This window comes from Camelus ferus, chromosome 10 (assembly GCF_009834535.1).
Source record: "Camelus ferus isolate YT-003-E chromosome 10, BCGSAC_Cfer_1.0, whole genome shotgun sequence".
Lineage (NCBI taxonomy): Eukaryota > Metazoa > Chordata > Mammalia > Artiodactyla > Camelidae > Camelus > Camelus ferus.
This window is the reverse complement of record NC_045705.1, coordinates 19,129,040-19,155,395: the sequence shown is the minus strand read 5'-3', so window position 1 is coordinate 19,155,395 and position 26,356 is coordinate 19,129,040. Positions and strand designations below refer to the sequence as shown.

At 33.3% G+C, this 26,356-nt stretch overlaps 1 protein-coding gene across 1 annotated transcript in view; it reads right to left on the bottom strand.

The window, feature by feature from the left end:
* ELP4 (elongator acetyltransferase complex subunit 4) overlaps nucleotides 1-26,356 on the bottom strand; it is a 209,770-nt gene that overhangs the window by 183,126 nt on the left and 288 nt on the right. Inside the window, exons 2-3 of the mRNA XM_032488404.1 lie at nucleotides 19,191-19,226; nucleotides 3,996-4,117 (exon numbers count right to left, since the gene is read on the bottom strand). Coding sequence (XP_032344295.1) covers nucleotides 3,996-4,117; nucleotides 19,191-19,226 — 158 coding nt within the window. The remainder of the gene's footprint in view (nucleotides 1-3,995; nucleotides 4,118-19,190; nucleotides 19,227-26,356) is intronic.

Sequence of the window (26,356 nt, the reverse complement as noted above, 5' to 3'; positions counted from 1 at the left end):
TAATTAGCATAACTAACTACAACAGATTAGTGTACTTTGGGGATGCTAAGCACAGGTTCACTGAGTTACATCAGTATTTGGATCTAATTATATTAGGCATTTGGTAGTCTAAAATTAGAAAAGTTAATATTGATCAGGTATAACTTATTTCCATCACTTTTAATTGTCAAAAACGGGGAGTATATGAAGACTTTTTAAGAGGTACATGATCAAGAGAATTTTAAGGGAATTAATTCCTTGATTTTCAACTTTAACAAATACTCATAGTGAAAACTGACTCCTAGAGAATGTGCCAAAGAGAGAAGTGCAAGTTTCCTTTTCCCTCTTCCTCTTCCATATCACTCTTTCTCACTTTATAAATGAAACATTTACTTCTCATTGCCCCAGGTATAAACAGCTCCAAAGTACCAAACAGAGACAATTCAAAATATCTTTTTAATACAAAAAATGTGAATGCTTTAATGACTAGGAAAATAATACTTTTTTCACTGTTTTCAGCAAAATTTTAGGTGGTAATTTAAAAATATCACCTAATTTAAAATAATTTAAAATAGTATATACTGATAGGTGATGTGTGATTTCTTTTAGAAAAAGTAAAAAAAATAATTTGAGGGACATTACAATAATAAAAGTCCTTTTATTCATTTTTACTTGACTATGAACAGTTCATATCTGCAAAAATGAAAAATATGAATAGAGCTGATGCTGAATACTGTCTCATTCTAGTAATATTTATTCACTGATATGTCTTAAGCAATGTAGTGTGAACATTTTTATGTCTATTGATACACTGCATGCAACAATAATTGTAATGGTGACTAAAACAAGAAGAAATGTGTTTAACACTTAAAGCCTTTTGAGACATAAGTTTAAAAAAATTCAAATATGAAATTTTGTTATAGAAAAACTAACAAAAGGTTATAAATAAATACATTGAACATAAAATATACTGCATTCAGACAAAACTCTGTGAGGAGTGAGTGGAATAGAAAACATGAATTCAAGGAAAAAAGGACTGATATAAAATTTCCAGCTGATAAAGAAAAGTTTGCTTTTTATATACTTCTAAAAATAATGGTACCGACATCAAATTGCTATTAGATTCAGTTGAATACACTTATAAGACTGATGTAAAAGTCTTTATCTAAAAAGGCAATATTTACAATAATGTCCTTTGTAACTAAATAATCTCATAACTAAAATTTTCACATAACTTAGTGTACAAGGGGATACATAATTTTAAAAAATATTTTTAAAGGTATGAAAGCAAAAAGATGGAAAGATTACTGTACTTTCCTATCTAGAAAACTGGCCAAGATACAGGATGTGAGATGCTAATCATTCAACATAGGTTGATAAATAAATGTGAAATGCCTTCTTTGACTTTAAATGTAAGATTGTATTAGTTTTCCAAAGAAACAGCAAGAATAGACTGTGTGTGTGTGTGTGTATATGCACATACATAAATATATGTATATATGCACATACATAAATATATGTATACATATACATACATCTATCTACCTGTCTCTGTTTGTCTATCTATCTATGTATCTAATGAAATTTATTATAATGAATTGGCTCAAATGATTATGGAGGCTGACAAGTCCCCAGATATGCAGAGCAAGCTGGAGACAAAGGAGAGCTGACTGTGTAGCTCCTGTCCAAATCTGAAGGCTTCTGAACCAAGAGAACTAATGATATAGTTCTAAGCCAAAGGATGACTGGCTCAAGATTCAGAGAGAGCTGATGTTTCAGTTTGAATACAAAGGCAAGACAAAGCTGAGGTTCCAGTTTGGAGGCAGTCCAGTAGGAAGCATCCTTTTTTATACCAGGAAGGATTAGCCTTTTTGTTCCACTCGGCCTTCGACTGATTGGATGAGACCCATCCACATTAGAGAGGGCGATCTGCTTTACACAGTCCACCAATTTAAATGTTAATCTCATCCAAAAGCATCCTGACAGAAAACACTCAGAATAATATTTGATCAAATATCTGGGCACCCTGTGATCTGGTCAAGTTGACACATAAAATTAACCATCAAAAATCTATCCCTTGCTAACTTGGCTCCTATACATACCTCCTTAAATAATACTTGGTCTCCAGATTAAGACAATAACGAAGTCATAATTCACACTCCGAGCTCTGTCTCCTAAGGTTAACTTCTCCTGAGTTCCTCCTTCCTGCACTATGGCCTGGACACTTTGCATGGAGTAGCTGAGAAAGTTACAGGGCTAACTGTGCTTATTTTGCATACCTCAGGAGTCAATGTCCTTTACTGTGTGATGCTCCAAGTTTTGAAAATGATTGCTTTATATATTTTGTCCTGTTTTTCAGTTGTTTTAGACATGATGAGAAACCTGGTCCTCATTACTCTACCTTGGTCAGAGGTACAACTTTAATAAAAGTCTATGTTTTTTGACTCTATTTTTGTATTCTTTCTACTACACCATAAAACTGCTCTATGAATAAAGGTTTGCAGGATCTAATTACTTGCATATATGACTAGGTATTTTAACAAAGTCTGATGAAGAGGTAACATTTCTTTTATAATTTCAAAATCATTCACACAATCCCAAAAAGGACATGTAAAGAACACTGAAATTTTTAATACTAACTTGTACAAATTCAAGGAACCGAAGAAAAGTGTCAGGGATTAATTTTCAAATAAAAATGTAGTTCTCTAAGGCAAAATGTGGAAGTATATATATACTGGGTTTAAACATTAGTTACCTAGGTTGGAGGAGGCAAGAAGGAAAAATAAAACAATTTTAAAAAGTATATACAGACCCTACTGCTTATGACCTGGCAAAAATTTCCTATATGGCTATAAAGATGTTTGATATAAAATCTCAGGCTCAGTATGTTGTGGAATGTGCTGTGAAAAATCTATAAGCTTCTTTATAAGAATGATTCTGGCCTTTACTCCTTTACTTGCTACTGCTCCTAGCAAGCACAGTATTCTTCAGAAACTGACCGCAATGATAAAGGCCAGGGAAAAGGAACAAAAGAAGAAACAAAAGAATCAAGAAGATATTACAAAAGATGAACAGCAGAAATAAGAATGAAGAAAAAAAGGGTCTTCAACCAAGAGAAAATCATTTGAAAAATTATACAAAGGTTTCCTTTTTGGATTTTATGACAGTATTATTTAATAAACAAAGTGTGACCCATATGAAAGAATCATGTTAGTACTGACTTCAGTAGTATAGTAATTATTATGTATGGGTGCAGAAGTTTGCTGGCTTCTGTTGATAGTTATTGTAAATTAGTATTTATCATGGTATAGATTCTTTATAAATGACTTAGTCATTTGCCATTTTGCAGACTATACACTGAAATGAAAACTTTTATGAGAAAAAAATGACAGTATATTATAAATTCTAAACAAATAATGGCTTAAAAGTGATTTCTGTTCTGCACAGAGAAATTAAGAATTCGAAAAGTCAGAATTGTCCTCTCTAAGGAGAAAAGTGTGCTTGGCTTAAAAAATACATAGTATTTTAATCACATATTTTATTATTATTGCTTATTTTTTGGAAGAGAATAATTTCTGGCATTCTGAAAGCAAAAATATTAATAAATGAGTACTTCTAATTTCTACATCTTTCTTCTAATTTATACCTTTGGAATACTGGAAATATAATATCTGATAATATTCTGCAGTTGTTTTTCTTTATCTAGTTTTTTTATAGCATTCTCTTATTATGATGACAATAATTTTTCATTGTTAGTTTTTTGTAGTTTTTAATAGCTTATTAATATTTTCCTCACTTCTGATATAAATTGAGTTAAAAAATTATCCAAGAACACTAATTTAAAAATGAGACTATATGCTCAAATAAATTTGATGCTTTTCTTTAAGAAAAAAAAAATAAGTGGTCCCATTAACGCATTTAAATATAGTTTGCATATATACATATAACTTGTTTACATATATATATAACAATTTTTTTCATGAAATGTTCAAAAGGCAATATTGAATATTCCATACCTGTAAAATGTCAGCAGGGTCTTCTTTTGCAGATGCAACCAACAAAGTATGTCCACTGACAATTCCTTCTGCCAGGAAATACTTGAAGAGCAAAGGAGAATAAATATTGTATTTATCCTCTTCTGTAAAAGAGAAAAAAATAATAGTCAGAATCCTACCAAATACCCTTAGATGTTTTTATATTTTTCTCCTTAAAACAAGTACATGATATGAGGTAATAATTATGTCTTCCTAAGGTACAGTTAGGCTAAGATACTTACCTAGATAGTGTAGTAGGGACTTTTAGTAGAGTCTTTATGACTCCAAAATCAGTTTCTATCTACTACATCAGCTCTGATGCCCACAAAATTTAGAAGGCTATGTAAGATTACATTGAACAAAACAGATTTTTTTTCTTTACTAAGATTATCTCAGGTACTGTAACTCTAAAATGACCAACATTACCTACCAATCAGTTGTAAACTCACACCTCATTTCTTTCATATTATAAGAATTAAGCAATTAGTGTATGTAGCCTCCTGATTAATATTATTAAAATTTGTAAACATAGTATTACTCCTAATTCTGGTTTTGGGTTTTAAACACAACAATACTTTAAAATGGAAGATTTTAATTTGATAGATTTCCTAAATTTGTATTAAATGTTTTCTTAGTAAATCTACCAAAAAGCTAGGAGGACTAATAAGCCAAGACTATCAAGGCTGTAGTATGTAAAGTCAATACATGAGAAGCAACTGTACGTCTACAAACTAGGAACAAACATTAGAAACCGAAATTTTATAAAGTCCATTTTAACTGATTCCAAAAACATGAAGTATTTTGGATGAATTTAATGAAATACATGCATGAACTAGTTCTACACGGAAAAGTATATAACATTCTGAGAGTAAGGATAAAAAGCCTGAATAAATGGAGTGATATATCATATTCATGGGATGGAAGACTCAAATCTTTCCAGATTGATGTATACATTTAATAGAATTTCAATGTCAGCCCCAGTAAGCATTTTGGAGAAAATGACAAGCTAATTCTAAAATTTATACAAATCCGAAAGTCCTAGATAACCAAACGAATTTGAAAAAGTACACAGTTTAGAGGAATAGCATCTGATTTCAAGACTTACTATAAAGTTACAACAATCACGGCAATATAGAATTTGGCAAAAGGATAGAAACATAGGTCAACGTAAAAGGAGAGAGGCCAGATAAACCCTAATAATTTATTTTTGACAAAGGTGGAAAAACTGTTTTTCAACAAATGGTCCTGGAATAACTGCATATCAATATGCAAAAAACAATAAAAACCTCAGCATTACCTCATACTACTCAATTACCTTGAAATGGATCACAAAACTAAATACAGAAGCTGAAACAATAAAACTATTAGAAGAAATCATAGGGAAAATCTTTGTAACCTTGGAGAAGACACAGATTTCTTAGACAAAGAGGAAAGCATGAACCACAATAGAAAAAAGTCTATAAACTGAATTTCATAAAAATTTTTAATATTTGCTTTTGAAAAGACACCAGTAAGAAGATAAAAAGGAAAGCTACAGAAGGAAAATATTCACAATACGTGTATCTGTCAGAGAACTGGTATTCAACGTATACATTAAAAACTGATAATTCAATGAGAAGATAAACCACTCAAACCCAACATAAAAATGAGCAAAATATTTAAATATATATGTGTCACAAAAGAAGATATATGAATGGCCAACAAACATTTGAAAAGATGTTCAACAGTACTAAATATCAGAAAATGCAAGTTTAAAACACTGTGAGAAACCACTACATTCCTACTAGAACAGCTAAAATAAAAATACAATACCAAGTACAGACAAGGATATGGAGCAAATAAAATGTTCCCACACCGCTAGTGGCAGTATAAAATGGTAAAGCTACCTTGGAAAACAGTTTGGCAATTTCAGATAAAGCTAAACATTCACTTATAGGAACCAGCAATCCCATTCCTGCTTATTTACCCATGAGAATGAAAAGACATGTCCATACATAGATATACACAAAATGTTTATGACAGCTTTTTTTCTAACATCCCCAAACTGGAAATGACACAAATGTGCATCAATTGGTGAACAGAAAAACAAATGGTACATTTACAAATGAAATACTACTCAACAACAAAAGAAATGAACTACCGATACATAAGCAACACAGATGAATCTCAAAACATTAAGCTAAGTGAAAAAAGCCAGACATAAAAATTATATATGGTATAATTGCCTTAATATGATATTCTAGAGAAAGCAAAACTCAACTCTAGTGATAGAAAGGAGATTTTAGGTGCTTGGGGCCAGGAAACACTTTAAGCATGAGGAAATTTGCGGAGATGATGGAAATGTTTCCCATATTGATTGTTGTGGTGGTTACATGAGTATATACATTTGTAAAAACTCATAAAATATACAATTAATATGGGTCTACTTTATTGTATGTAAATTATAATTCAGTAAAGTTGGTTTATTCAAGCAACTGCCTAAGGTGTAACTAAATACCATGTGGTAACTTGTCCATAAACCTTCTCAGCACAGTATATTAGAGAAAATCCGTAATCAAAAGTATAGTAGATTTACATAAAGTATAATTTTATATATTAAAGGACATAGGCAGTTCATTAATACTATCCATCACAAAGTTAAAGTTAATATCTGTAAATCTAAAAGACACAAATTAGGCTTGGTATGGATTTAGGAGCATTTTATAAAAGTTTGTATGTGTAAAGGAAAAGGAAAATGCTTCCAGTGCTTCTGCACACTTTACAGCCAACAGGTGGAAAAGCCAGCAGAGACAAACGTGGATGAGATGACCAGCACTGCCTATTAATTCAGCTATGATACTGCGAAAGATACTCATTTTATGTATCTGTTCAACTGTATCTTACTTTATTTCATTTTTAACAATTTTCTATGGGTTATTTATTTATTTTTAACATCTATGTTGTGGTATGATTCCTGTACAGTAAACTACACATATTTCAGATGTACAATCTGATGAATTTTGATAGATGTATACACCAATGAAACCACCACAATCAAGATAGCTAACATTTCCATCAACTTTATTTTACTTTTTTAAACCTATCACTCTTTAGACTTGACTTTATTCATTCTTTCTTTCTTTCTATCTATCTATCTATCTATCTATCTATCTATCTATCTATCTATCTATCTATCTATTTTTAAATAGAGGCACTGGGGATTGAACCTAGGACCTTGTACATGCTAAGCACGTGCTCTACCACTCAGTTGTACCCTCCCTCCTCGGTCTGCTCAACTTTAGAACAAAAATGAAAATCATGTTTAAAAAAAGAATTGATTTTATCTCAAATACCTACCGTTAAATTAGTTTATGGAAGCAACTATATAAACCAGGATCATTGCAAATAAATGATGTAAGAAAAAAATATGATATAAAAATTTTAATTTCTAAGACTGATATTTTTACAATGTGAAAAATTTTTAAATTTTAAATCTTTAAATAATTCACCTACCATCTATCACACTCACAGAATTATTGCTAAAATTTGTTCTATTTCCTTTCAGTACTTTTTCTTTTTTTTTAAATTTATTGAAGTATAGTCAGTTTATAATGTGTCAATTTCTGGTGGACAACATGTTTCAGTCATACATATATATACATATATTGGTTTTCATTTTCTTTTTCATTATAGGTTACTACAAGATACTGAATATAGTTCCCTTGCTCAGTACTTATTCTGTAGATGTTTTCTTACAGGGTTACAATTATCATTGAATTTTGTATCCTACTTTTTTCACTGAGACCTACGTGCTTCACAGTCTTGTAACTATGTGTAAGAGTGCATGATATTTCAGCAAATGTACCATAATTTACTTAGTCATCCTCCCACCAAGGACTTTTCATGCTGCTTTCAGGCTTTTGTTACTACAAACTACAGAAGCACAAAAGTGCCCCAAATTCCACATGTCCAAGATGGAAATCAGTAACTCATATTCTTCCATCAAATGTGGTCCTCTTTTAGTCTTAAGAAAGATGAGGATTTATTCTTTTTTTTTTTTCTTGTATCAACGATGAGAATTTTTACTGGTACAAACATGTTGGAAAAATTAATTTAACCCTACAAATTCTGCACCAACAAGATATCCTGCACCCAGGATTTTACTGAAGGGAAAAGAAGGTCCACAAAAAATGTGTCCATACATGTCTATAGCAACTTCTACAGTTCACTTCTATAACTGATTTATAATAGTTACCAATACTCTCTTGAGAAATGAGGTCAGGCCTAATGAATATTCAAACTCAGCAAGATCCCTTCACTTACCACATTCCTTTCACCACTAAGAAGATATAATCCAAGCATTTGCTGCATATAGGAAGAAGTCATCATTTCGTGGTGTGATGTAAGAATTCCAATATATTTTAGATGAGAGAAGTCAACTATGGAGGAGTTCACTGTTGTGTACAGAATGTGAAGTTGGAGGAACTCTGATTAAAGAAGGGGCTGGCCCTGCTTCTACTGGCTTCAATGCATCTCAGGTGTTGATCCTTTGAAATGGATGCCTGAGTGGAGGGGAGGGAACAGCAAGTCCTTGATACCTGGCCCAACCCTGGGAAAAGGATTAACAGGGTTTGGTGCTTGGTTCCCTGAAAGGTTTGAAAATGCCCCCTGGGACATGTGGATTCTCATGAACTCTTCCAGGAACTTGAGCACTTTTAGCATCTCTGCCATCTCTTCTTCTTTAGACTGTAGGAATCTTGGACCAGTTCTTGGACCAGAGAGTTGAGTTCCTTCCTCAAACGCATGTTGACCCTCATCATTTTTCTGCCGGTATCAGCGAGGCTAAGTATATTTCATGAATCTCTGTCAAGCCTGGCATTCTCTACAGATGTCTCCATGCCAGAATTCTCCTATTTAGCTGCACAAATCTCGTCAATGAGTTGGCTTTTCTCCTCAATCAGTGAAGCCAGCTTTTTTGCCAACTTCTTTTCGTTATCTCCCATAAAGTTGACTCCTACAAGACTGAGCAAATCTGAAAGTATCTAAGACCACCCCCCCCAATAAACTCATGACAGGCAGACATGCCACTGTCTGGAAAGTTTCTGGAAAGTGAACCATGAACTCAGGCCATTGGGCAGCAGCAACACAACGACCTCACTCAGCTTCCCAAAGAAGAGCCCTAAGCCAAGCTCCACAGAGAACAGCAGCCCCTCCATGGCACTGATCCACCACAGGGCTCTGCCCAGTTACCGTGGATCCACCAGCCACAACAAGCCCTGGGGAACAAACCAACATTCCTTCTGGAACCCAACCAGCAACTGACATCCTGGATTAGTCAGGTATTTTGTCAGTGTTGGGGGAGGGGCTGTGTCAGAGGAGAGGTTTGTAATGAAAATGTGATTCTCTCCATTAGGGTCTAATGGTCATTTTTTTCTTCCCTCTTTCCTTTTGTGTTGATCTCAATACACAATATAAACGGAGGGAAGTGTGTCCATGTTAAGTTTATGGTTTCACATGTCTTTAACCTTTCTAACACTTGACAGTATCTGAAGACCCACTGTAGAAATCATATGTTAGAGTAATATCCATTAACCCAGAATATACACCTCTGTCACATTTCAACTGAAACACATTCTCACAACATGGATCCATCTGATTCATGGGGGCTGAATTTCACAGAAGTGAAATCAATCCCAATGTACACTTTAATGTCTATCTCTTTTGGTCTCATTACTGTTTTTTAGAACTACGTGTCTTTTTTTATATGAATATGCCATTCATTCTGTTCGTAGGGTTGAATATGTCATTCATTCATTCTGTTGGAAGGCTTGTAAGTGCATATTACAGACTATTAATCCATTCTTTTAATAACAGGCATTTGGATTAGTTCAAGTTGTGCTATTATGAATTAATATTTTAGAATATTTATGTACGTAACTTTTTGCTAAATATCTGATTTCATTTACCATGTGTGATGAATACATGCAAGCAGCGATATTGGGTAAATGTGTGCTGAATGCTACTTGACTTCACTTTGAGTATGTTCTTTTGTATTATCTTGGTTCCTTTGGGTTTTTGTGAGTCAACTGTATGCTTTTGTTTCTGTTTTTGTTTTTCAAATACATTAACCCATTAGTATATCCATTTGCTTCACATAGTTATATAAGCTCATTCACATCCTAAAAAGAAAAAAAATCTATATTTTCCTGCTTCCCTCTCCCATCTTCAAGATTTTCATGTCCTGTTTGCCAACTTCTTGTTTATTCTTTGCAACTCATTGCACTTCTTGCGTTTCCAATTATGGTTTTCTCGTTTCTAGATCATCCTGCTTCTTTTCTATTTAGGGTAGGATTCATAGGGGTCCCAGATGGAAAAGAAAAAGAATAAAATGGTCTGAAAAGGTATTTGAAGAAATCAGACAGAAACGTTCTGAAACCAAAGAAAGAATGAGAGATCCCAATACAGGAAGCACAGAGGGTCCAAAGCATGATGAACCCCAATAGACCTAAAACAAGATATACTATCATTAAAATGACCAAAGTTCATGGTAAACCAAATGATTCTAAATGCACCTAAAGAAAAACAAGTTAGTCACAAGAGAACCTCCAGAGAGGTTTCAGCTGATTTCTCGACAGAAACATTGCAGGACAGGAAGGAGTGCAAAGATGTAGTCAAAGTCCTGAATAATAAAAAGCTGCAACCTAGGGTACCCCATGCCATAAGAACATCCTTTACAATAATGGGAGAAATAGAGAATTTCACAGACCAGCAAAAATTTTAAAAATTCAGCAATTCAAACTTAACCTAAAGAAAGACTGAGAAGTCTACCCTAAATAGAAAAGAATTTATTCTTGATATCTCTTCTCTCACTCACCAACGCATCCTTCTCCGCATGCTTAAAACTCTTTTAAATTGATTTTCAAAGGATTTCTGGAATTTATTCACTTCCCTCCATGCCAAGGTCACTCCCCTAGCCTTGCTACCAACAACTCTTGCCTAGATGACTGCAATTTCCTCTTACTTATTTCTTTCCATCCACGCTAATCCTCCTTCAATTTAGCAGTGACCTTTTCAAAATACAAACCTGATCATGTCACTTCCCTACTTAAAACCTTTCAGTGGTTTCTCGTTGCTCTTGGAAGGAAGAACTAAATCCTTTAACTTGGTCCACAGGCTCTGGATGGTTGTGTCCAAAGACCACAACCATGTTTACTATGCAAAGCTTACCGTGCAAAAATAAAAATACTTGTTAAAAGTGGTGTACAATAAAAAGATCATGGTTTCCAGAGGTTTGGGGAGAGAGAGGGAGGGAGGAATGAATAGATGAAGCATGAGGGATTTCTAGGGCAATGAAATTATTCTGTATGATACTATAGTGGTGGCTACATGTCATTATGCATTTATCAGAACCCATAGAATATACATCAAGAGTAAACCCTAATGTAAACTATGGACTTTGGTTGATAATAATGTGCCCATGTTGGTTCATCGATTGTACCAAATATGCCACACTGATGAGGGACATTGAGGGTAGGAGAGTATGTATGTGTGGGTGGTGAGGGCTAGGTGCAAACTCTGCATTTTCTGCTCAGTTCTGTTGTGAACCTGAAACTACTCTAAAAGAATAAAGTATTAAAAAAAAAGTCAATGAAACTGTAAAAAAAAAAAAAAAGCGTAATAATGTACACGATTTTTGTTTCCCCTTTAAAATGTACATGATTGGTGTTTAACAACTTTTCAGTAAAGAAAGAAATAAACCTAAACTATTTAACTAGAAAAATAAAAATAAGTATTTGTAACATTAAGAACATGTATTAGAATACTCAGTAAGGGAATAAACTAATTATGCAGACAAGTACTACATAAACTAGGGATATTCACTTGCAGATACTAAAAAATATCAAGTGATTTATCATTAATGAAGAGGTAAAACAATTAAACTAGATGGCAAAGTTCCTCTTTTTCTACCTACCTCTTAAAATAAGCGAGGATTTTGACTTTTTTTTTTTAACCTGCTTACAATCCCTACTGATCTTATCTACACTCATAACTTAAATTACTCTCTAGTAGCCATACTGCATCTTAACTCAGACCTTTGCGTCAATTACTTTACCTCTGTGGCTAGCTAATTCCCTTAAATCCCCCGAGGTCCAGATTAGGTAACCCCATCTTTGGAGATGCTTTCCTCAAGACTGGGTGGGATGATCTGAGTGCTCTGGAGGGACGATCTTGCCAATTCCTGTAGTAGCACTTAATACACATTATTGAAATTTCCCCACTAAGCTAAAAAACCCTCATGGCAGAGAACGCATCTTGTTATAGGGCTAGTACTGGGCATACAGTACACACTTAGTAAATATTTGTAGAATTAATTAAGGGGAAAACAACAGAAATTTATCATCTTGTAAATCACCAAATCTACTGTAGTCTGGCTGAAAGCACAGCCCATGATAGATACACACACACACACACACACACATACATACTGTATTATATCAACACTATTTTTTCAAAGACTCCTATGAGCAGGAAAAACTAACAAGAGGAAGATCACCTATTTAGGGATCAGCCAAAAAAAGTGATTAACCATGTCAATTGCTGTAGAGAACAAGGAGGAAGAGGGCTGAGGGGTATTCCCTGGATTTAGCAATGAGAAAGTCACTAATGTCTCTAGCTAAGGTGGTTTCAGAGAACTGGTGCCTGAAGCAGACTGCGGAGTGACTGAAATATTACTAAAACTTGTAAGAGGTGTTACAGACTATTCAAGAGGCTTGGCTATGAAAGGGAAGAGAAAAAGCAATAATTGGAGGAGGTGGGATTGAGATGGAGGAATTTTTTTCCTTTTGTAAAAAACAAAGCTTGAAAACAAATCTGAGCATGTTTAAGTGCACAGAGAAAAGAACCAATGATATTAATGATAAAGAGAGAAAAGAAAATTCATATTGCCAGGTACCTGGAGAGGTGGAAGGAGGAAAGACCTAAAATACAGGTGAAAAGGATAATTTTCAGACAGGAGAAGGTACAGTGCATCTTTCCATTTGTGGATGGAGTAAGTTTTGAGGTTTGATGGTGGGAAGTTGTTTATGATGAAACTCTTACTTCTGTGTGAAATAAATCATCCCAGAAAATGAGGGAGAAAGTAATATTGTCCAATGTGTGAGGACCAGAGAGTTTTAAAACATCACTGAGGCTACTGAGAATGAAAAGGAGGTGACTAGTTATACCAATATTTGCTGGCCAATGGCCTACTTGAGATTGGAGATCATGATGGTCTTTAATAAACGAGGGAAATTACTAGGACGTCAGTATATGGTAGTAATGAGAGAGTATAGAAGGCAGAATAGTCAAAGATATAAATCTCACTCCAGAAAGAATTTTTAAGATGAGTTATCAGATTTTAGTGTAAAATGATGACTGTCATTTATCATCTGTCAATGTCAGAGAAACTTGATTGCAAAGCTCATCTACTAGATGTGTAACCTTAGGCAAGTTACTTGGCTTCTCTCAAAATTTCAGCTCCATCTTTTGTAAAATACAGACACCTCATCTGATTGTTGTGAAATAAAATGAGAAAATAAACACCACAGGCTTAGCATAATGCCCAGCACACAGTAAATCCTCAATAAATGTTAAATATTTTTAAAAAATATTTAATTATAAGATTTAAAGGTACTAGAGCTTGTTTTACATGAAATAGGTGTTATGGTAGGCAAACTGAAAAGGTTCAGAAAGGACAGCAATATTGGGAAATTGACTCCACGGAGAGAAAAAACAGAGTATTACGGAGATAACAGAGAGAGATAAGATCACTGGAACAGCTTAATTCTTGGACAATGACTAAAGGTAACAAGGAAGGGAAGCATGATGGTCTGTCTGGCCATAAAGTTAAACAAACAAAAATCCCAGGTGTCCTCTGGTGGGTAAAAAGAAAACAGCCCAAGCTCTGCAGGCTGCAGTTTGAGGAGCTGGTATAAGGGTTCTGAAATTTCATATTTTGAATTCTACAAGTAGGTAGTTGAAGCAAAAAACTCAGGGAAAGCAGGCCAAACTTTCTGTGACTAGTCCTAAATAAATACTCTCTCCCTCAGAAGGACTGTCACTTTTTCCTTACATAAGCACACCCTGCTGATATTCTCTCCCACACAGGTGTTTGTTTAGTTTACCATACAAGTAATTTTCTCCCTTCAGCTCCCCTCAATTTCTGCCCATACTCTGATTAAATTTAAGCCTTTTCCATACTTCCTACATCTGCATGTTAAATATGCATTGTTTGTAGTTATTCCAACAGTTTAAGTTTACAGAGAGTGAAAACCAAGATTTACACTGCCTAACAGTGTTAAAACACACTGCTGGTGTTTAAATGCTTCAGTACAAAAGGTCAGGTGGTTTTACTAAAGGATTGCACTGGTATGTTTGTCCTATTTCAGTCTTTTAACAAATTTTACTACTATAAAATAAACTAAGGAGAATACAAAATATAATCGTGTAAAACAGGGCAAACTTTCTCTCTCTTCTTTTTCTTTTTTAAATGGAAATACTGAGGATTGAACCTAGGACCTCATGCATGCTAAGCATATGCTTTACCACTGAGCTATACCCATTCCCCAAGCTTTCCCTTAAAGAGTCAAAAAGTAAACGTTTCAGGCTTGTGAACCATGCAGTCTTTGTTGAAACTACTCAACTCTGCTCTTGTAGCACAAAAGAAGCCACAGTCAATGTGCAAGTAAATAAAGCATGGTTGTGTTCCAATAAAACTTTATAGACAGGTCACCAGCCACTAGACTGCAGGTTGCCAACTCATACACAATAAGGAAAATGCTCAGAATTTATTACATGATATAAAAGAAAAACACAGCTCAGCAAATTCAGTTGAAGACACCTGATAAGAAAATACTGTAATATCCTGTAAGAGATATACTGGGAGTGCTTAGCCTTTGCTAATATGTGAAATAATAACAAATTAAAATTATGATAAGTATGACAGATTCTAAGGTGATCCTCATGAATCTGTGTCCTGGTATTCATGCCTCTATATAATCTCTTCTCTTTGAATGTAGGTGGAACCTGTGATTTGCTTTTAACCCAAAGAATATGCCAAGGGGATGGGACATCAAGTCTGTTACACAGAACTGTAACATTGTGTCTTGCTGAGAGACATTCTCTCTTACTGGTTTTGAAGAAATAAGATGCCATGTTGTGTGCTGCCCTATGCAGAGAGCGTCTCTGGCTGACATCAAGGAGCTAAATGCTGCCAACAAACAAGTGAGCTTGGAAGTAGATCCTTCCTCTACCAACCTCCAGATGAGAAGCCAGTCCTGGCTAACACCTTGACTGTTGGCTTGCGGAGAATGAACTAAGCTGTGCCTAGACTCCTGACCCATGGAAATTGAGAGATAGTAAGTGTGAGTTGTTTTAAGATACTAAGTTTGTGTTAATATTGTTACACAGCAATAGGTAACTAACATAGAAGAATGCTCATAATTAGCTGTAATTGTTTAAAAGCATATCATTTATCTCCTACTTCTGGAACTAAAACTATATAAATAACGTCAGAGACTAACTTAAAAATAATGCATTCATACATGTCACATAACTTTAATCACTGACTTGTATTAAATCTTTTTGATGCTCAGTATCTCCACAAACAGATCAAGAGCCTTTACTTTAAAAGAAGCTGTGAGAACGCAAAATGTTTATGCCATCCCTTCACTTTTCATAATTTTAAAGTGTTCTAAATTTACCCATGTACCAGACAGTCAGAAAGCAATTTAAATGCAAGACATTTCAAACCTATTCCAGTACTAAAGAATGAAACATGTTTTAAGAAACTTCTATCTTTGATTTTCAAAGTAAATATAACACCCCCTTAGTTCTTCAATTTATTCCTCAGAGAATAGGCCTTTGATGTACTCATATTCATTTACTGTGTTGCATTCTGAAGGTCCAAAGTAGACCTACCATGGGTTTTCTGGCAGTGCTCACTGTCTCCAGCCTCCATAGTTACAGAGCTCTTACACTGCTAATCCACAACTCTGCTATTCCACACTCATGCACATGCACACACTTATATACACAACTGCCTTGGTAAATGAGTAATCTATTTCAAGAGAAAATGGTTAAAATGTTGACAGTCTACGGTGATAAGTTATTAATGGACATTACCTTCACGCTTTAATTTTCTCTTGCTTCTGGAAAAAATAACTCTGTTGAGTGATGAGCAGTATAGTAAAGCCCGAGGCGCCTAACCACTGATCTTAAATCTCCATGTTTAGTTTATATTTAGAACTATTCACCTATATTTTAAGGCAGATTTCATCTATTGTACAAGTTGTATTGACTTAGGAATGGAGAAAAGTAGAAAATCTAGTAGGTAAGATACGTTCTGTTAATATTTCAAAAAAAGGGAAAAATGCTTCCAAATTCTATTTTAAGATTTCCCAGAGAAAACAAGCTAACATAATAAAATTAAGTTTATCTATGTTATACCTATTTTAAAAAATCTTATACAGTTAGAAGAAATTGACAGTAGGGCATAAATAATCCTGAGAAGATTCAAAATATTAGCTTTATGGAAAGACCAGACTATAAAGGCAAGTCCTTTGCTTTATATTTGTTATATTCTTTTATTCAATTAATAATTCAACAAATCATTATTGAATACCTAGTATAATGCTTCGGTGAACTGATATTTAATCAAGGACAGACTTTTTAAAAAATCTGTTACTGTGCTTTAGTTACTCTTGTTTGAGTTTTTCCTTAATACTCATTATAAAAAAAATCTTGGCTAGATCACCAAGTTCATTAGGCACACACGTTCTGTTTCCAGATAACTGCAGACAACAACATTACTAAGCTTTCTGCTGCTAAATAACAAGGATCCTCTTTCCTCTAGCTTTCAGTAACATGGCCCTCTTTCCTTTTCACCCCTGTTGGTAGTGTCCTCAAAGTACAAATTTCTGCTAACAATCTGTTTCAGGCAATTTAGGCTTTCTCTAATATACTCCTCAAAATCCTTTCAGGTTTTGCCCACTGCCTGGTTCTAAAGCCACTCCCATATTTCTAGGTATTTTTCATGGAAACATTCACTTTTAAGACACCAAAATCTATTATGAAATAATATTGTCAATATTTGCAGAAAATGATTGCCTACTTAGAAAATTCAAGTGTTAAATAATTCAAAAGATGCTAGTTAAAAGATCAATATACGAAAATCAATAGTAGTCCCTTATACAGCTACAATCAGCAATAAAATGTAATACTAATAAACACATCTATTATGATAGTAACTTACTATGATATAATTATTTGCCCTACACATGTCTCCTCCATAGACGCAAAGTTCCTGAAGGGAAAAGTAACATTTGTATTTGTAACCCAATATATAGCATGTACCTGGATGTTCAATGAACATTTTTCGAATGAATTATCACTCATCATTGGATTCTTAGTCTCATTCACAGATACTTCCTCTGGAGGAAAGAGTTAAAATTCAGCTGCATATTTTTTTTTAAACCATTTTAATAACTCTAAAGATTTTTGGTCATTTAAGAGAAAAGTCCCAGTTTCAAATCATAAAATGCCAGTATTCACTTTTTACCTGTTTGGACTGGTAGAGATTAAAATGTTTAATAACATACAGCATTGTCAAGGGTGAGGGTAAACTGGTATTCTTACAATTGTTCTTTGAAGTATAAGGAGGTATAACCTCTTGGGAGAGCACTCTATTATTTAATACAATTTAATGTATTTCTATCAAGCACACCTGTATCTTTGGAATTTGTTATATCTTATATATAAAATTTGTAGTAGGGTTGTTAGTAACAGAAACAAATGAATTCAATTTATCAGTAGAGAATGATTTAAATGAATCGTGGCACATCTATACAATGAAATTCTATGCAGTTGTTCAGAATGAGGTATATCCATATGAATGCACATGGACTGATTGCTAAGATGTACTAAGTAGAAAAAGCAAGGTGCTGAATGCTCCCATGTACATTATTTATGTAGAAATATTTGGGTGGGAAACCCAGGATAGTCTCTGGGTATGGGGAGTGAAAAACTGAAAGGACAACCTCATTTTTCTACATGTCCTTTGTATTTTGATATATTTATATATTTATATCAAAACTTTGAATTACTTTTTTCCATAAAAATCCTTCAATCATACTTTATTTGCTAAAAGATATATTTTTAAAATTACAACTGACATCACCATTTCTGGAATTTTAGCATAGGTCATACTAAATTTGGAATATTGTATTCAGTTTTGGGCGCAAGTGAAGAGACAATGCCAGACCAGAAGGTGTGACAAGAGAACAACTAGGAGAGTAAGGAGTGGGAATATGGTGATACACAGAAACCAGTTTAAGAAACCATGTCTATTTAGTTTGGAGATCTGAGGTGATAAACAGTTTCAAATATTTTAAGAGTACCTTGTGAACGAGTACCAGAGGACAAAACTAGGAACAACAAATTCATTACAAGTATACAAATGAGTAAAGAACTTTCTAATAAATCATAGCATTTTCAATAGCAAAGCATTGCTTTGTGAAGTCGTTGAGCCATTTAAACTAGATAATCCGTACTCAGAAGGTGTTTGAGATTTATTAAGGATTATGGAAAAGTGATTTGCGACTAGACAGGAGCCAAGGTTTATTTCGATTCCAAGGCTGGATGATCTAAACTAAAATTTTAAAAAGGCAAATAGGGTTATGATGTATATTTCAATAAGGACCATTAAGGCTTTAAAGATGAACAAAAATATGCCTTACCAGTTTGTTACTTCTCTTTCAATAAGAAGACACTTATGATAAAAATCTATGATATATACAATGAATTTATATGAACATCAATTTATCAAAATAATCACTGTAATAATCCCACTCTAAATACTGACATTATCCAAAAAAATCAATTGGTACTAATTTTAGTCTCTTTAAAAAATGGAACACAATGCACTGTGAACATTTTTAAATTATAAGAGCTACATTTTCAGATATATTTACCTAATTCATTTCAAGTTCAGATCAACGTTTCAATTTACATTAGAACTTAAGGCAATTAGGCAATTCCTCTTTAATTTATCTTAACTCTTGTAGAGAGTTAAACACTTAATTTCAGAATAGGCAACCCCATAAATCATTATGCACAACAGAAAACTGATTGGGAAGGGCAAAGCATGTATGCTATACTAACCAATTAGAAGAACAGTTCCAACGGCCAAACCTCCACCTGGAAATGAAACAAAACCAAGAATAAGATTAATCTACCTTTTCATATTATCTTTAGCATAAAAGTTAGGCTTTATCAAGGACAGGTACTTCAATAACTTTAAAATTGCAGTTGAGAACAACATTTTAATTACCTTTGCAATACTTTGCTTAAGGTGCTATTATGAAATAATTATATGTTATATGTAATTATACACTACACATTACAATTACTTTCATAATATACTGTACTATCCTCTTCTCTTCTGTGATAGGACCATGCAGCATTCAACATAACTGGTTAAGCATTCCATTAACGTTATATTTAGCACTTGTTAATAAATTAGCTCAATAGCTGAGACCTGAATGTGCACAGTAACTTAACTACTATAGAAGTACAACACAGAAAAGAAAGGTTATTAGAAATTCCACTTTAATATTTATCCTCAAATTTAATAAGCCTTGGAGAAAACTTGACAATTAAAACTAATTCTTTTTCCATTATTAATAATTACACAAACTCTGGACATGTTCTAAATATACCTAGAATTTAAAATGAACAATATTTTTGTCATTTCAAACAAAAAGGCACAAACATAAAACACATTTTCAGTTTTACTAGAAAATGTTCTTATAAATATCTGAATTAGGGTAATATGATCATAAGCATGTAACTCAAATACTGGTTTATTAAAAATCAATTTAAAATCAAAGTTTAGGAAACTAGAACAACACTAAAGATATTCAGCCACTCAACTACTGATATTTTGTTTGTAAAACCATATGTAAAAGAATTACTCTATGTAATTAATGTTGTAAACACTAACAAATTCACTTAAAAATTTAAAATGAAATGTACTTAGAGTATAATTAACTTAAAAAGAAACTACTCAAAATTGTTGGACAATTGAAGACAATGTTAGTAGGGGTTTTGTTTGCTGCTTTTTTGCACAAACCTGAAACATTCAGAACACCAATAAAGAACTTTTTCCCAAAAAAGTTTACCGGCAAATGTTATATAGAAAAAGGGTATGAAAAGTTCCTTTGATAGGGTTTATTTTTTGCCCTACAAATAATCCTAAATAACTGTTACGTTTCAAAGAATTTGAAATTTGGTAACATGCATGCACACAGAATACGATGTAAGATTTGAGGACTTTATGACTATAAGCAGAACATTCCGATGTGTTAGAAAACAATTTTTTTAAAAGAAGAAATCAATACATTTATATATTTTAAGTGGATTTGTTATTGAATTAAACATGTATTTTAATTTCACAGTTAGATAAGTTCCTTCATTTTAGCATTTAAAGCCACACCAGACTGCATGCGGTAACTTCGAATGTTGGTCAAACTAAAAGGTTAACATAACTGAAATATATGTTCTAAATATATATTTATAGTATTGGATATGAACTTTGGAAGTCAATATTGTGTATATTATACAATAAAGGATCAGAGCAAAACGGTTTTCTTTGGGACAAGACTAGACTAAATATATTACAGTTTGTGCTACATACAGACCACTGCCAACTTTTTAATCACTTTCAAATATTTTAAATCATACTTTCTAACTCCTTACTTCACTACTTTCCCATACATGCAAAAATAAACATTTAGCTACCTAGTCATCATTTTGTACTTGAGATGAAATGATATAAACACATAACAAATACTGCAGTGTCTAGTCTAGAGCAAGTACTATAAAAAAGCTAGCTGCCTTTATTTTTCCATAATTTACTTTTAGAGGAAGGAGTTAGATTCCTTATCTAAACTTCTTGGAGTTATACATTCATGTCTCCTCAAATTAGGAACTTATATAAGGTTCCAAGTGGAAATAGAGAAGTAAAAATTTTTCATGAACGATATTCACAGAGAACAGATCAAGAAATAGGTTCCCAATTAAATGAAGTGATATCTAGATCAGGTGTCTTGCCTAAAAAGGTACTCAGTAAGGGCTACTCTTACCATTCTGGTAATTATTTTCTAATTAGAACAAATCACTAAAAATGTATTGTTATTTGATAAATGATCATTACCGTAACAGTAAATTAGACTGTGCTAAGAAGGTAGTTTTCTGTTAAGAATGATCCAAATAATCCACTGTTCCTGATAATTCAGGAAACACTATTCGAATTTTTTAAATCTGTTTGGAAAATTTTTTAAAATCCTAATGTTTGGAAAATTTGAACGTTACTTCAAACAAGGTAAAATGAGGACATCTGAATGACTTTCACAAGCCAAATTAATATCCTATCAGGACTTCTCTTACAAAAAGGAAACTTTTTTTTTTCTAATGGGCTTTATTATGTAAGTTCACTAAACTCAAATTTGAATTGGCCCTAGTCAAGGTTGGTCATTTTGAAGGTTGGTCATGGGGAATAAGAAGCAGCCACCTTATTAACTATTTTTAAATCAAGCTTTTATTCTATGAATATGAGGTAAAATGATTTGACATGTCCATATACACACAGATATAGCAGCAAAGTTCCTCTATTCTTCCAAACTTCATTTTAGTGTGTGAAAAGACCCCACAGCATGTCCCCAAAATACCTCTGTATAAGGTATTTTGATATACCTCACTTGATACACTGAGGTTCTAGCTGTACTTCAAACTAGAGTAAATTTGAAGAAGTCTGTAGTCATGCCTCCTACCAAAAATCTTAAAGCTTAAACCAACAACCATGACAAGACATCTTGACATGGTATATTCAACAAAAGCTAGCTCTTATTAGATCTTTAAATTCAGTTATCCATTAGTAATTTTATCTGATTTCAAAAGCAACACAGATTTCACACGAGTTTCCAATTAAAATAGAAATATATTTTCCCAATAGTCCACTAAAATGTTTGACAGGTTAAGTAATGGGGTAAGTAAGCACTCATTATTTCTATATTGAAACATACAAAGGGGTAAAATAGTCTTGTTTTCTGCCCCCTCTTCCTTTTGATCATATCTCAGAGAAATCATCAATACTCTAAGTCATTAAGCAAATAAACCCATAGTTTTACTTCTAGACCTCTTTAAAAAGTATATTTATCTCCAGCTTACTAAAAATACACATAGAATATTTTATCAACATGTAAGATTACATGAGTTTGAAAGCTTGAAGATACTGTGCAACTTTGATATATTAATTTTATCAAAATTTTACATTAAAAAAAGCATTTTGTCTTAAAACTAGAAAAAAAAATCTAAGTTTAAAAAACTATCAGAAAATTAAAGATCTTGTGATTGTCAATATCTACTTTACGCTTTTTTAAATATGAAGGAAAGATTTTTTTAATTCATGTGAATAATTAGAAAATGATATTCAGTATTAATTTATAGGGAGAAAATCCAATCCTCACATACCTCCCAAAACAAATCTCTAATTAAGCCATACATTTAGGGTAAACTAGGTAAAATCAGTATGTCAGAATATGAAGGCTCAGAGTGATATCTTGTTTTACAATAAGGCCATCTCCTTTTTCAAAGTTAGAGAAAGTAAAAAGAAATAAAAGTTTAAAAAGGTAAGTAATTCATACCAGTTCTTTCCAGTGCTTTCTGTAAGTGAATAGTTTTGCTTAAAATTATAGAAAGGCATTTTAGGGAAAAATGCAATGTAAAAAAAACAGGTTATATCCTTTCCTTGGTTCATAGCAATATCCTTGATTACTTACTTAATGCCATACCTCAAACTAAATTACAATTATGTCATTAATAGGTCCACTTTTTCTTCTCTTTTTAAGACATAGAGACATCCCAATAACTCTTGATTATTACAACTACCGTCTGGGCAACTATGGGAATTAAAATAGAAAAGCCATCAACACTGAGAATGGTTAGGTAGATAAAATCATAGGGAACAATTCTACACAGCAATACAAAATAAGCTACATTTACTTAAATGTACAGCTATCAGCTGTTAAGATACCATAATCAGGATTATATTAACTATATAGCCCAAGTATGTATATCAATGTATATCATCCCACACTCCAGATTTAGATATAGTGTAGCAAAAGAAATATGCTCACCAGTATTTAGTTTTTGAAAGCAGTATTTACTTTTTGAAAATGGCAGCTACCACCAAGCTTCTTCAGAATAGTCTTCTTGGACTATTACCCCAAATCCCTATCTTCCACTCACTTGACAGTCAAAACTTAGTAAGTGCTGACCAGCACAGAGTTTAAGCCAGTTAAACCTGAGAAGTCACCCTTCCTTCAAGTATCTTTCTGAATGATGAGACTGGGGGATAATTCCTTCAGGTTAGAAAATATGGTCCTAAAATGGACCATACTTTATATACCAGGAAAAAAGAAATTCTGCCAGAATCCTTTACCTACTATAATCTCTCTGGAAATCCTGGAAGAAGAAAAATGGAACATTTACAGATAGTGTCATCAAAGAACAACATAAATGTCCTGGCAGGGCAGCGTTGAGAAACTGAATTAGGAAATCTCAGAACTTAAAAAAAATCAGCCAACTTAGGAAACGTATATTGATGTCTAACAATAAAATAAGCTGCCAGAACAAAGAACTTTAATATGATTAGATCATGTAAAGATGCAGTAATATGGAATTCTCAAATGCATAAGACACTTTGGAGTAAGCAATGGAAATATTAGCATATCATCAAATAACTAATATTCAATTAGCCTGTATTATGCCTTTCAAATATATTTTGCATCTCTGCTTCAAATTACAATGTCCCAGTGGCAGTAGTAAAATCACTGCAATGTATGGCAGTGACATTACAATATGTATTTGTTATGCAGCAACCACAAAATATATTTAACCAACAATCACAATGCCACAATATAGCTTCATCATTCTGATATCATAACATCCTACTATCATTACATTTTATCACAAAACGGTTATATTAGGCTTGTCACAAACTGAGTCAAATAACCTTTTAGAGTAACAATATATCTGAATTACTTATACTTTTGTGTATACACATTAGCAGCCAAGTGTTTCACTTACAAATAATATTTTAATGAAAAGCAAATGTATAGGGTTTGCTCCACATGGCTGTACAAAATAAAATATCAAAATACAAAAATGTCATTAAGAAGTGAATGACAACTAAAATACTTCTGGAAATTTATTATTCCAAATGTAGTTACTCCTATTATAACAATGTCTTCAACTTCTGTGTGCTCTGAAAATTAACTGTACACATGCAAAATATATTTCAAAATATCCAAAAGTGATACTTTTTTCAATCATCTTAATGAACACTAATTTTTAGCATAAGCTTGTTACAGTCAAATTACTAGAATCCCCATCCCCAAGCAAATCTGGAAATTTTAAAATTAGAGTTCAAGTTTATATCACTGTAGAAACACGATGAAAGTGCTCTGGGTCACCTTTCTGGTGGTGTTACAAGAGGCTATGTAATTGAATCTTTAGTCTTAGATTCAATAAATGGTTAAAACTCCTGAAAAGAGTTTTCAAAAATTTGAAATAGCTGTAGCATAGTGCAGAGCACTAAATTTGAGTCTGAAGATCAGCCCAGTTTATCACTAGTTTTGTAACTCTGTTAATGTCATTTGATCTTTGAGTCTGTTTTTAGAGCTCAAACACGTAACTCTGTCCTACATGTTTTACAATCTCTTGTCCAAGATTTTTTCTACACATTATTTTTCTTTCAACTATAGACTTATTGAGACTCTACTAAATGCCAGGAACTGTGTCAGGCACATTTTGTTATTCTAATGAGGAACTGAAGGTATGATGTCAGAAATGTGACCTTTTTGTTTGGAGAGTTTCAGGATCAGTGAATGAAGTTACATATCCCCGCTTAGTTACAAAAGAAAAAAAAAAAGGACTAGGAACAGCTTCTAAGCTTTAAGTTTAAATACAGGATGATACCAAGTAAGGCTCACAATGGCAAAAACAGTGAGATAACTATTTGCTAACTAGATATTCTGAATCATTTCTGTTTCTAGTACTATGAAATTTAGGAAGGCAATAGACTTGAAAAACTTAAGTAAAAATACTTAAATTTATGTAGAAATAACCAGGATCCAGTTAAGGTCATGAATTAACAGAGGCAAGAAGCCATACTCTGTCACAGGTTGCTTGCCTTGTCACTTTCTATTGCACTAAACCTATCTGAAAAGCCTACCTTGTGGGAAAAAAATTAGAGAGAAAATGTCAAGTGAAGCACAAGAACAAGCAATGGCATTTGTAATATTTTGTGAAAGTGTACAAGACTTAACCGACACATCTCACCCTATAAAGAAGTTATGAAATACAAGCACGGATCAATTTCAATGAAGCAGCATTCTGATAGGAATTAACTAATTTAAAAGCTTTATTAACACAGCAGCTTTGTCTTACTAATTTAATCTGGTCAATCCTTTCAATTTAACTGTTATGAATCAAGCATATTTTTTTAGCAGCCTTCTCATGAAAAATTACAGAGATTACACAGGAAAACCTAAAAACCGGAATTATTTCTCTCGTTAAAATGTGAATTAATTTAAAAATATTGTTTGGAATGTAACTCTGGGAAGCAAAATATGTATAGAAAAACTTAACGAAAACATATATACATATATTTAATGCAGAAACGGGTATGACTGTTAAGATCAACAACAGCTTTAAGTACTTTGGATCCACATAAAGCCTTTAACATACATTCTCTTAAAGCCAATGTGATTTGTTTAAAGATTCAGACCCAGGAGAAAAGCGGTCAGGCGGTGAAAGAGAGGATGTTACTTTCTTCAGCTTTTTCTAATAAAGCCCATCTCTTACACTGATACAAACTTTTGTAGGTTAGTCCGAACCATGAGCTACCTGGGGTTGGCAGAAGGGTGCATTCAGAGACCAGGACAGGATCCTAGATGAATGCCAAACAGTCTCCAAACATTAATGATTCCCCTTGCCTAGGAAGCCTGTCAGGGTAAAAGCACGTAGGGATCCTCCGGAAAGCTAAAAAAAAAAAAAAAAGCTGGTCGGCAGTAACCAGAGTAGAAACTGGGAGCACTCTTCCCTAAAACAGACTTGGTTAAGCAGCGTTTAGAAGTCTCCACGCAACCCTTCCTCCCCTCCATCTCCGTCAGACCGGGCTATCCTCTCCAAGTCCGAAGGCTGAGGGGTCGGGGAGAGATGTGGGATCCCCCGGCAAGTCCCCTCCCCAAGTTTTCCCACTGTTG